At 46.1% G+C, this 12,698-nt stretch overlaps 1 protein-coding gene across 4 annotated transcripts in view; it reads left to right on the top strand.

Annotated features, from left to right (window-relative positions):
* TPCN1 (two pore segment channel 1) overlaps positions 1 to 12,698 on the top strand; it is a 48,831-nt gene that overhangs the window by 22,594 nt on the left and 13,539 nt on the right. For all 4 annotated transcript variants that reach the window (XR_010073138.1, XM_063350944.1, XM_063350943.1 and 1 more), the window contains 14 exons: positions 1,580 to 1,756; positions 2,825 to 2,938; positions 3,191 to 3,321; positions 3,881 to 3,969; positions 4,592 to 4,626; positions 5,206 to 5,264; positions 6,066 to 6,165; positions 7,177 to 7,293; positions 8,245 to 8,369; positions 9,621 to 9,669; positions 9,872 to 9,935; positions 10,999 to 11,043; positions 12,169 to 12,225; positions 12,315 to 12,368. Coding sequence is in view for 3 of the 4 variants with exons in the window: in XM_063350944.1 (XP_063207014.1) it covers positions 1,580 to 1,756; positions 2,825 to 2,938; positions 3,191 to 3,321; positions 3,881 to 3,969; positions 4,592 to 4,626; positions 5,206 to 5,264; positions 6,066 to 6,165; positions 7,177 to 7,293; positions 8,245 to 8,369; positions 9,621 to 9,669; positions 9,872 to 9,935; positions 10,999 to 11,043; positions 12,169 to 12,225; positions 12,315 to 12,368 (1,216 nt within the window). In the remaining variant the exon portion in view is untranslated. The remainder of the gene's footprint in view (positions 1 to 1,579; positions 1,757 to 2,824; positions 2,939 to 3,190; positions 3,322 to 3,880; positions 3,970 to 4,591; positions 4,627 to 5,205; positions 5,265 to 6,065; positions 6,166 to 7,176; positions 7,294 to 8,244; positions 8,370 to 9,620; positions 9,670 to 9,871; positions 9,936 to 10,998; positions 11,044 to 12,168; positions 12,226 to 12,314; positions 12,369 to 12,698) is intronic.

Consider the following 12,698-nt stretch of genomic DNA (forward strand, 5'->3'; position numbering starts at 1 on the left):
TCCTCCCGGGCTTATGTTTAAACGCATGATTATTGGAGATGCTCTGCAAAGGGTCATTGAGTTGCTGCAGTGTTTGATGGTAATGGGCGCAGCAGGCTTGGCCCTTCAGATGCAGATTATTCTTGCTGCTGCCTTGACCAATGGTCATGATGCCAGTGTCCTTGAAATGAAGTAGATGTAACTTAAAGCGCATGCAGATTGTTTATTTGAACTAGTAGCTGCAGGCAAGAGCGTCTTATCTGAATAAGAGGACTTTGCTGTCCAGCAACGTTTTGAATTACTTGGCTACCGAGAGGCAGAATTTAGACTATTTTTCATTCTGCAAGTGTGTTTTGTCAGGCGTGAATAAGAATGCCCTGCTGATCTAAGCTAGCGCTCTCTTGGAGAGGGGGGGGGGCTGCGTTTTATGGAGCTTGCTGCTGGGTTTTGTCTTGTTCGCAATCTGGCTCACTGACCCGGCAGTGTGTGTGTGTGTTCTTAAACAGAACGTGAGTTTCCCTGTGAGATGAGTAAATGAGAAATATTGGAAACCTTCCTCTGAATTAGTCTCGAGGATGCTTCACTTCTTAAAGGAGATCCTATTTCCTGACCCTGTTATCCATTTGCAGTCGCAGTTACTCTGCTTTGATAGTGGTAGCTTACTGTCCTTACAGTAATTGCTTACCTGGAAAGATGTTAATTAAAAAAAAAAAAACACAACCTTTTGTGTATCTGACTATCTCAGCTGGGGAAAAATAATCTCTTATGACAGTTTCCAAGAGGCAGCAAGTTTCCTGTAAGTGACAAAGGCTCCTTTGCCTAAACCATTGACTCAAGAAAGAGAAGAAGCTGTTGGGTGATTCTGCATGAAAAAACACAAAATTCTCCCCAAACTAAGTTTTTTCCTAGAGGTAAAAATAGTAATGATGTGGCTGTTTAAAAATCAGTTGTAGGCAAACTGTTAAGATGGAGTATCTGACCTTTTCATGTTAATTAAGCTTTCTAGTTAAGAAGGAATGACAAATCAGCATAGCAACTTGTTAATTTTTCATGGAGCCTGTCTTCTCACATTCCCGAAGCAGAAAACACTCTCTGTGCTCCAGTGTTTTCTCCCAGACATTTTGCAAGGCCGAGATAAGGAGGAGCAACTGTCAGCCAGGTGCCCTGGAGCTTATCTGTGTGCTTTCCTGTTCTGTCCTGGAGAAGTTTAATCAAAAAAGTCTGTAAACATGTGGAAGTGGTTGCAAGTAAATGAAGCGCTGTGTTTATGTTGGGATGTTGACTAAAGTTTCTTTGCCTATCTTTATAAACTCTTTTCAGCACTCCTCCTCATTCTGAAAAGGCTCAAGGGTTTCTGAAGGAGTTGTTTGTGGATATTAATGAGTTTCATTACTGAAATATGCTTATGAACAGAAGGGGATGTCCCGTGTGTGTAGAGTTCATTCCTCCATAAACAGATTAATGTCGGGCTGTAAAGTGGGGATAGTCAGGTGGGAACTGTATCTAATCCTTACAAAAGTCTGCATTCTTCAGGTGGAAAGCTCTCTTGTAGTACCAAGAGTCACTAATGCTATTCTCTTCTTTATTCCTGCTGCCTTAGGAAGGAGAAAATAACGATAAGTTCTTCACTCACCCCAAAAATGCCAAAGCACTTGCTGCCTACCTCTTTGCACACAATCACCTTTTCTACCTAATGGAGCTGAGCACGGCACTGCTTCTCCTGTTGCTGTCTCTCTGTGAGGCACCGGCTGTTCCTATGCTCCGTCTTGGCATCTTTGTAAGTACTTTGGGGCAAAATGAAGAAGTTGGCCTGTTTTGCAGGGGTGGGTACGAGGGAAAAGAAGGCTAAACGTAGAGGAAGAAGGTAGCAGTAGTAGGGAAAAAGCCACTTGGCTTGTTCTGTAAATTGGTTATCAGCAGATACACCGGCCAGCAAACCCTTCTGTTTAACGTGTGCGTGAATGACGTGAAGTTTTATGTCTAAGCTTCACAAAATGCAGGTTGAGAGAAGCGATACGCAAACTGGTGTGTGCTGTTGTCAGTCCACAGCCATTTCATGAGGTACCACTGTCACGTGCAGTGCTAGGAGCTGCTGTCGCTGGTGGGAGGTTCTACATCTGCTTTTCAAGCTGTTAACGGCACCCTAAGACCATGCCAGGGGTGTCGAGCAGGCGTGACAACCTTGGGGTCAAAGTGTTGCTCAAAATGAGTCAGGGCTGCATAACTGAATTTGGGTTTTGAGCTGTGGCTAAAGCTGAGCCTGTAAGGAAATACTGTTGTTGTCTATGTGGTGCGTTTTGCATCTTCCAATGGAAAAGGGGTCATTCAGCACTGCCAAAAGCGCTGTTCTGTTCCAGAACCCCATCTGTGGTTGTCCAGAACATCTATTTCAAAGAGAAAACTCTTCTCTGTGGAAATTCTGTCTGCCCAGCAGCTTTTCTTCCTGCATTTCACTAAAAAAATGCACAGTCTCAAACTTTTTTTAAGTTTTTGCTTGAGTCGCTGCTGTCTTGCCCTTTTGTTTCAAATGTATTGATACTTTCTTTTGATGTTATTCAAGTCCAAAAATGGATGTGGATTTCCAGGAAATTCTGGGCTGATACTGAATAGAGGAAAATTCTTCAGGCTTTAATAAAAGCGCAAAGCAGTAAATATAGAAAACATGAAAAACAGGGCTGTGCTAGCTTTAAGAGTGGCCTTGGGTTTTCCTGCGTGTCACCCAGCTGTGCTCACACTGTTGTCAAACTCATGTGCTTCTTCAAAAAGCAAGGGCAGAAGCGTGGCCTCCAGTGCGCTGCTGTTTGTGATTAGAAGCTCTGGTTTAAGCTTTGCTGTATTGTAACAGGTCCACGCAACCCTGGAGCTGTTTGCGTTAATTGTGGTGGTCTTTGAACTCTCAATGAAGATGAGGTGGCTGGGCTTCCAAACCTTTATCAGGCACAAAAGGACTATGGTGAAGGTAAGTTATCTGCCTGATTGTCGGTGTTTCTCCTTCACTGTCTTCTGGAAACAAAAACCGGATTAAATATTGGCCTGTACTGTAGCCGGGATAACGTAGCCATGTGTCCCAGCTGCCAAATGATTCATGTGAGATCTCTAAGCTCTCAGAGACACCTCCCACCCTTAAAGCGTCCAAATAAATGGGTGGTCAGTGAGAGCTTTGCCTTTCCTGAAAGGAGACTGTGCCTCATTTAAACCCCTTTTTTTGCAGACTTGCGTGCTGTTTGTACAGTTCATAGAGGCCATAGTGGTGTTGGTGCGGCAAACCTCACACGTCCGGATAACACGAGCTCTGCGCTGTATCTTCTTGGTGGACTGCCGTTACTGTGGTGCCGTCAGAAGGTGACTAGTCAGCTGGCTGGGTTCTCTGCTGTCATCCCTGGGGCTGGGGTGGAGGAAAAGCACTCTGATCCTGCAGGCATCTCGGGAAAATAAGTGTTTTTCATGGGCGTTTCAGATCTCGGAGATCTATAGTAATTGTGACTGAAGTGTCTCGCCTATGTAGGGAAATTTCATAGGTAGTAGCTTTGGATGTGCTTATGTGTACTGTCCTCAGCTGTATAAACTACCTCCGAGAGCACAACACGTGATCGTGGCTGCGTTGTTTCTGGCTCCTGGGTTTGCCTGTGAACTGCACGATGAATCAGAGAACTAGTCTTTAGTCTGGAGAAGGAAAGTTGACAGGGTGACATTACTGTTGTTTGCAGAACCTGAGAGCTGACTGCAAAGGACAGATAGGTAGCTTGGAAACGGTCTTAATTTACCTACCTTTCTACTTTTAATCCCTGGAGGGAGTGGGAAGCAAGTCCTCGAGTACAGTATGGTGTTGGAGTTTTTTCCCTGTCAACCCAGAGGAGAAAACATGCAAGTTTTGGTTTGTTAATGTTTTCTTATTTTTCAGAAACCTGCGACAGATCTTCCAGTCCCTCCCACCATTTATTGACATTCTTCTCCTCCTGCTTTTCTTCATGGTGATTTTTGCCATCCTGGGTGAGTTGTATTTATGGAAGGCGAAGCGATACTCTTAACCAGCTATTGTCCAAAAGCAACGCAAACGGCCTGGATTAATATAAAGCTGATCAGGTTCCGAGTCCTGCCAGGATCTTCCATTTATCACGTTTTATCCGCAGTCATCTTGAAGGCAGAATTAAAGATCCAAAAAATCTGGAAGCTGGGTATTTGATTTTGAGATAAAGGTCCTTTTGACCTGTTCCAGAGGATAGTCTGTGCACTGGGGGTGTGTGTGTGTCTGTGTTTTCCAAGTTCTATTTCCGTCAGCTGTTCCTCAATCTATAGGTTTAGTTTCCATTCCCACAAATGGCATGTGTTTGTAGTGTACCTGCTCCAGTCCTGTATCCAAACCATCCCCAGAAAGTTTGTTTTCTGAAAGGATCAATGAAATGCCAATGACATGTACAGGCAAATCTGCAGGGAGGAGGCCTTCCAAATATTCTTCTTTTCATGGGGTCAGAGAGGGCTTACTCTTCGTGTGACCTTCTCTTTGGGAACCAGAGACTCAGCACTTTGCTGCTTGATGTTTAACAGACTTTATTTTTGTTTGTTCTTTCCCCCTTTCCTCTCTCCTCCTCTACCTTCTCTGCTGCTTCTCTAGGTTTTTACTTGTTTTCTCCTAACCACTCGGATCCGGTGAGTATCCCTGATCCTTTCAACTGAGGCTTGAGTGCCGTTTTGACATGGTTAAGAAACAAACATAACTGCGCAGTCGTAGCTTGTTCCTGGGTGGTGGCCTGAGAGGCCAGAAGCGAGCTTGGCAGCGTTACCCTCTTTTACCTCCTGCTGGGAAGGAAGATGGTGCAGAGAACTACCTCAAAGACAGGATGTCCCAAAGGGAACATTCACCGAGTTGTTCCTCGTTCTTGGTGTCGTAATTCAGTCAAACAAGCCACCTGCTGCTGTCCCCAGGGAAAGAAGGTGAAAGCTCGGCCACCTCAGACCGCAGCTGTCAGAGTCCAGCTGCCGCGTCTGTAGCTTGCTGGGAGTAACTACCACAAAGATGTGTAGATGAGCTTTCGATTGTTTTAACTCTTCACATGACATCTCTCAGGGACCTTTAAAAAGGACCAGTGGTGAAGTGCCCTTTCCCTACGGGAGGCATCAGGGAATTGCAGAAGCGCCTGTGGGTGGGCTGGCTGGCTGGTTTTTTGAATGAAACGTCACTATGAAATTCTGGTTGCATTTTCTCATGGGAGTTTGGGTTTTTTTCAGTACTTCAATACCTTAGAGAACAGCCTTGTGAATCTCTTCGTGCTTTTGACCACTTCAAAGTAAGTTTGTGCTTTTCTAGCTCAGTCTTTCCCTTTGTCCCCAGAGAAGTCTAGCAGAGCCAAGAGTTTATTTGCAGAAATGCTCTGTCTCCAAATTTGACCCCTTTCCTCCACGTGAGAGGGAGATTTCCTGGGTCAGCCTGGATGGGAAGAACTGGTATTTCATTTTGGTTTAGGACACTGTGACCTCAGACACAGAGTTATCTCTAAGCAACTCAGACCACATCATCACTGTGAGGGCAATAAGGGGGGGAAATGGCTTTATTAGGCCTTGGTCCAAGAAGGGAAAGTTTCTATTTGTGTTCCTTTGTCAGCTGACAGTTTGCGGTTGTGAAGTAACTGCCTATTCCTCTGCTTCGGTTCACCTATCTGCTAGGAAACAGGGGTAACAATAGTGGGTAAATATTGATCTGCTGTCAGGGAGAGCTCTGAGGATTAGGAAATCAGCAAAGGATGGAATACGTCGTGGGTTGTAACGCTCTTACACCAAGGCTGTATTGCTGTCGTTGCTATATATCAAAGCACAACCCTTTAGCCACGTGACAAATCCCCTTTGCCCGTTTGGGTTTTGGGATGTGCAAGGAGTGGCTTTTCATATTTAGAAGTTTTTCATCCTGTTCGTGCTGCTCATTGTTAGGCACAAACTTCTGTGTCATGAGCAACCCCACGTTTTGCAGAAATGTGCAGATCTTTGGATGTGAGTTTAGAGAGACACACCCGCGTCCTGTGCCTCTTGCCTTTGCAGTGGGAAGTGTAGCTGGAGTTATTTGGTACTTAAACTTGTGTCTTTTTCGGGTGCAGTTTCCCTGATGTGATGATGCCATCTTATGCCCGGAACCCCTGGTCCTGTGTCTTCTTCATAGTGTATCTCTCCATTGAGCTGTACTTCATCATGAACTTGGTGAGTCACCTCATGAAGCGCTCAACTTCTCTCTGCCTGACTTTGGAGCTCGTTGCCCAGCAGAGTCTTCCCCGTTCCCAAGAGTGCTCTGTGATAATCTCAGGCCCTTTGGCAGAGTGCTTCTAGAAATGGCAGCTTTGCTACAGGAGTCTTTTAATGTTTAACCACAAGGAATTGAACTAAATCACAGAAAACAGAATGATACGAGTATCTTTCAACTTCTTGCACATTAATATCATGCTTGGAGTGACATACTCAGTTGCAAGAAATTTATTGTCCTTTTCTGTCTTAATTATTTATCATAAAATGGCCTTTTATTATCTGGGCTTGCCTGAAAGACTTTGTAAATCAGTTTGAAGGGGATGGAATTACTAAGTATGGCAGGACTTGAAGAGTGCTGATAACTGCAGTGTGAGAGCGTGGCAGCTGTGCTGGCTCTGCTTCTTGCAGCATCTAGGGCAGGGACAAAACCAGCTCAGGGGAGGATGTGAGTGGTGGAAAAGGGCTTGCTAGAGGAGTTGAGGGATTCTGCAACCCAAGGTGAGTGATTTGACGCTTGTAGTGGGCTTGGGACTTCACTGCTGCTGTCCTAGATGAAGGGTTAGCTTTGACATGTGTTTGCCAAAGGTCCCGTGGAAGGGTGAGTCCAGAGAGCAGCCCTCAAAACCTGCTTTCCAGGAAGAGATCGGGGCATTTTAACAAACATTTTGATACTGTTTTCTGTTGGCATGTGTGGGCTTGAAACTACTAGTGAGTGTTAGGAGGCCAGAAACATCTGAACCTCTTCCAAAAAGTGGATCAGTGTGTGTGCAGCGTGTTTGGTGATCCCTTATGGCCAATGGGCCATCGCTGACTCCATCCTGCCTCCGTCAGCGTAGTGCTTAGTAAATTCCTCCTGCAGGCAATGCCTCTTGTTGCCTCTCTACACTGGATGTTCGAGAAGCACTAGCGCAGGTAGCTGCAGAGCGTGAGGATCAAAACATGACTTTCTCTCCTGTCTTCTCTCTGCAGCTTCTCGCTGTTGTGTTTGACACTTTCAATGACATCGAGAAGAGGAAGTTTAAGTCTTTGCTGCTGCACAAGCGCACGGCCATACAGCATGCCTACCGCTTGCTGATCACCAAACAGGTACAGGGCTCTGCAGGGAGGCTGAGAACAGCCTGGGGAGGGCAGGAGGGGAGGGCAGCAATGTTTTAAGTACACCAGTGGTCTGGAGTGTTTAAGGAGCACGTTCCGAAAAAGATGATTTATGTCTGTTGACTGTAATCATGCTCAGCAAGGGCTTCTTTTGTTTTTTTTAATTCATGTGACTTACTTGTATCTGATTCTGGAGGAAAAAACGAAGTAGACTGAATTTCAGCTCCATGTGAAATTATGGAAGTGTCTTGATAAAATGGGTGAAATTTGTTCTGGAGTGCATGCGATCATGGATTTCTCTCCGATTCGGTGTGGGTCACTTGAGGACTTGCTTCTCAAGCACCAGTACTTAGCGGAGGGGTGGGTCACACAAGCGAAGACAGACTACAGTTGCTAGATACTGCGCAAGTAAATGGTACAAAAGCAGAAGTAATTCACCTACAAACAACTTTTTATGGGGACAGAGCACTTGGGGGAGAGGGTTGACTTCTTAACTTGTGGAGCAGCAAGAGAAATAAGGCCCAAAATAACTAACCCACTTCTAGCAGATTAGTTCATGTTTAGGGCACAGAGCTGATAGTCTTAAAAAAGTGCCAGTAATGGGATCTGTTAGGCTGTCTACTAATTTCCCAAGAAGAGTGGCTGAACTCTGTCGCTTGGGGTGTCTGGTTGGACAATTTTCACATGAGAGGGCAACAGGGAACGGTTCTGCAGTTGCTGGAGGGACCGATTGCCAGGAGAGCTTTCTGATCTCTGTGCTCTGGGGTACGCTCAGTTCGTTAAAGTAATAGCTTAGGGTACTTTTGGGGCTTAGTTATAATGGCATCTTACGATAATGTAGAAATCCTGCTTAGAACAAATCCGGAGTGAGAATTAAATGCGCTAGCCTCTATGTGCTTCTGCCTGATGTCGCTGCTTATGACAACATTCCCTTGTTTCTAGAGGCCGTCTGGAATTTCCTTCAAGCACTTTGAAGGGCTGTTGCGGTTTTACAAGCCTCGGATGTGTGCCAGAGAACGATATCTCACTTTCAAAGCACTGAATCAAAGCAATACTCCTTTAGTCAGGTAGGATGGTCTTAACCGCTGCACCCAGAGCAGGGAGGTTGCTTCACTCGCTGAAGCTGGTCTGTACCTCGGAGAGGATGGCTGGGTTTATGCAATGAACGTCGTCTGAGATGTGGGAACAGAGTTATGTGATTTGTCTGGGAAAGCAGGGAGCTTGGAGGGGTGGGTACCCTGAGAGTTGAGGTTTTTCTTCGGAGGTGATGGAGTTCCTGCGTGCCCTCTTGTGGATACAGCGCTCTGCTGGCAGTCACCGAGCAGCGCCTGTTTCCCACCTCCCCTCCCAGAACAGAGGAGCGAGAAATTGAGGAACAGCATTAGAGCCTGCGAGGAGCATTTCTTCACACAGTGCAGCCTCGCAGCTTAACAAGTTTTGGGGTTTTTTTTCCAGCAGCTGGCTGTGCCCCCCAGGGTTTTGTTAATTAAAATCTGGTTCTGCTGGTGCTTTCGGGACTGTCATCCTCTGTGTTATGAGGCAGAGAATTACCATTCTGGTGGGTGGGTGCAGCTAACTCCAGCCAGCGTGGAAGTAGAGGGAATTAGAGCAAGAGACCTTCTCTTCCTTTTCCTTTGTTCTGGCCACAGACAGGCTCGCAGTGAGTCTCTCGTGAAACAGGTGCCGATGCTGCTTCTTAAACTCAAGTGCCACAGAGAACGGTTGAAAATGGCATAGGGAGAAAGGCTGAAGCTTTTAAATTTAGGCACGTAATGACACCAGGAAGAATCTGAAAAGTTCAGCATCCTCCACTTTCAGACACCCGCAGCTGTTACAGGCCTGACCCTGAGCACCTAGACGGGCACTCATGTTTTATGAGTTTCTTTGTTTTCATGTCCTTTTTCAAATTTCATTGTTGCCTTGAAAAGCAAATGTGCAGAGGTGTTAGAAAAGGACTGTACGAGTAATTAAGGCAGTCCAAGACTTCTTCATGAAGACTAGTACAACCTCTGTCCCCTGGAGTTTGCTGTCTGAGCCTCGGGTCTTTCCTCTCGGTGGTAAAATTGTGGAGTTCAGCAGAGTCAGAGTTTCCTCTAAGGGCTGTAGCATTACACAAAGAAGGTAGGCTTTGCACCCTGTTCCGGCTATTGCCAGTCAGAGTGGGAAGAGGTCAGTGTTAAGTTATATCAACTATGGTTGCAGTCCTAATAAAGAGTTAATAACTTCCAGGGACTCTCTACTGATGATGCCTGGCAAGGACAATTAAGGATCTAATCAACTCCAAGGCTCTAATCAAATGCTTCTGTTCTGTTTTGCAGTCTAAAGGATTTTTACAATTTCTATGAAGTTGTTGGCTTAAAATGGAAGGTGAGTATTTATTGGGTGGAGAAGAGGGGAAGGGTGTGTGGGAGGGAGAGCAAAGGAGGCCAGCGGTGAAAGGGAAGGTGGGTAAGAAACAAAGGCAATCTGAAAGAAGCAGGTGATGGGGTTAAGGTGGGTCTCCATCACTGCACATTTTTTGTATGGATGTAGCATCGATGACTTCTGATCGTGGCTGTTCTGCTTCCAGGCAAAACGAAACCGCGAGCACTGGTTTGATGACCTTCCACGGACAGCATTCCTTATTTTTAAAGGTAACAGGCTGTGTTTTCACAACAGCAAGTGTTCAACTAGCAGGAAGAACATTTCTTTACAAAGACAGGGTCGTCTGAAGGGACCTTCTCTAATGGCCCTGGTAAACAGCTGAGAGAAGGGCTACTAACCAACTCTCTGTGTATTCAGAGCCGCCAAGGCCAGAGCCTTGTATTCAGAGTCTCCAAGGAAGATTTCTGTCATGTAAATATTCCCTGTGCTCTGACCCCAACCCTGTCTTCCTTAAAATTAGAGACCTCTTGGCAGAAGCTCTGTAGCGAACCAGACCCTGAGGTCATGGAGGTCTGTATTCCTTTTTCAGCACAAGGGTTATATGGGGATTTATGATTGCTGAATCTAGCAGAGCTTATAGGTTTGTTTCCCCATATCCCAGGCGGGAACTCACGGCAGTAACCGTGGAGTGGGATTTGTGTTTTCACAAAAGCTGCTAGGCTTCCTAGTCCCAAGGTGCGGTTGCAGCAATCGTACAGGTCAAGTGCAGCTGCTGGGGAAGGGGAAAGAGGTCTGAAATACCTGTCAGTGTAATCTGTCTTGAAAATGTGAATTATCTCCCATGTCAGAAGTTTCCTGACTGAATGCAGCAAGTCAGAATCTAAGAACTTATCTGCAGTTCTTTTTCAGTGTTGTATGCTAGTAGGAAATAGTTAATACCATCTTGATCCAAACAGGCAGCTACCATAGGAATCCTGCACGTCTCCGCTGATGCACGCAACCCTTCTTGACAGCGTTTGTGTTGTTCCGAACACGGGCAGTGCTTCAGCAGCTGCATTTACCTCTGTCCACACCACCAAACTAGTATATAGCGGGGGTGGCGGGGGGGAAGGCATCTCAGGGGTTAAGTATAGTGAGTTCATTGCTGCTAAAATTCTAGAGGAAATTCAAACTTGGTCCCAAGAAATGAAAGTTAATGATCTGCTAATCTGCTTAGTTTCTGTGCTCAGGATTGGTATGAAAAATGGTCGCTAAGGAGAAGGTAGAGGAAGCTGGACATGAGGTATGGAGGATCGCGTTAACATTTATTTTGTCATATTTTCCTTCGTGCAGGCATCAACATCCTTGTGAAGTCCCGCGTGTTCCAATACACCATGTGTAAGTAGAAGTAAGGAGTGGTGTCTCTGCCAGACTCCCTTGATTGCGTGGGTCTGGGGTGCTCTGTCTGCGCCAGCCCCTCCAAGGGCTCAACGTGGTGGGGCCTGGTCTTTGGTCTGGACCATGGCTCGGGTACATATTCGGGAATTTTGGCAGAGGTAGAGGGAACCGCATGCCTGTACCGACTGCTGCTGCAGCGTGGGCTCTCAGCGCTCGCTGTGTCAGGTCTTCTGGAGAGGCGCGTTGGTTCACCGCTTCATAGTGCGCTTGTGGGGCTGATTCTGTAGGAGTCGGCTTGGTGCATTTGGGTGGGTTGGTGGTTAGCTTTCACGAGCTTTGCGGTTTTTATCTTGCAGCTGAAGGATGCTGGGTAAGGAGCTGCCTTGCCAGTCATCCACCTTCTTCTACTTGCACTTGAGAAGGTGCAAGCATCCTCGTTACTGGAAGGATTGCTTGGCAACTGTACTGCCTGCGAGAACGATTTAGTGCTCCTCTAGAGGAGCGAGAGTGCTTACTTGTGGTGCTACTCGCTATGTTCTGAACAATCTATTCCTACCCAGTAATTTGGGGTGGTTTTTTTGAATACTGGAGGAGAAGATTATTTTTTTTTTTTTTGTGAACGAGGATGCTAAACTAAAGAGAGTGGGGTGGGGTGGAGTGAGGAGATCTGGGTGAAAAGGAGAAATCCCGCACCTTCAGTTCTCAGCATTTGAAAGTTGGGGAGCAGCGACAGATCCAAGCCAACAGGGGTTTAGCCTGCACTGTTGGGGATCTAGTCGTTCTCAAGATCTTGTTCCAGAACTAGGAGAAAGCTGAAATACACAGGTAATAACATGACAGAGCGTAAGATAATTATGAGTAAAAATGATTGAGCATGATTCATACCATTGTTTTGTTTTAGTTTTGTTTCTTTCTGCGCGTGAAGGTACTTCATCTGTTCAAGGCCTGGGAAAAGTCAGGGTAGAAGTTTTGTGATGCTCCCAAGTTATGAGTTCAATTTGTTAGTTGAATTGGAAACACTCACCCTCCTGCGTGTCCTATATTGTATTCTTTTTGTTAGCCTAGGAAATGGATGTCCTCTGGTCCAGGAGTGTGTTTGCTATGGGTTATTACTTTGTTTTCCAGATACTGTGGTGGCTGTGAACGGAATTTGGATTCTTGTTGAGACCTTCATGCTGCAAGGTAGGAAACATCGCAGCTTGTTTCTTGGCTATGATGCTGGGGGATTGTAAAAAGAGAAGGCTAGAAAAAGTTCTTCTTGTGTCTTGCAGGAGGGAATTTCTTCTCCAGAAACGTCCCGTGGAGCTACATAGTCTTCCTCACGAGTAAGCTGATGCTTCCCAACCGAGCTGTGTCATTTCATAAGGAGTTGGGAGGGGAATAGAAAGCTCTGTTCTCAGAAAATTATTCACTTTGAAGTTAAAACTTAGCCACAGGTGCCCAGACTCCATCTAGAAGAATGCTGTGCCTGGCAGGGATTGTCAGCCTCCACGCAGACCCGTGTGAACACTGCTGCACTGTTACACAGCTCCCTCCGCGGCTGCAGGCTGGGGAGCTTCTTACCTCCGGTGCAACACTCTGCAAAAGCTGCTCTGTTACTCTTAAAGCTGGTTTCAGCCCCGAGAGCAGAATAGCCTCGTTTGTTAGGTACAGCG

Source organism: Chroicocephalus ridibundus, chromosome 13 (assembly GCF_963924245.1).
Source record: "Chroicocephalus ridibundus chromosome 13, bChrRid1.1, whole genome shotgun sequence".
Lineage (NCBI taxonomy): Eukaryota > Metazoa > Chordata > Aves > Charadriiformes > Laridae > Chroicocephalus > Chroicocephalus ridibundus.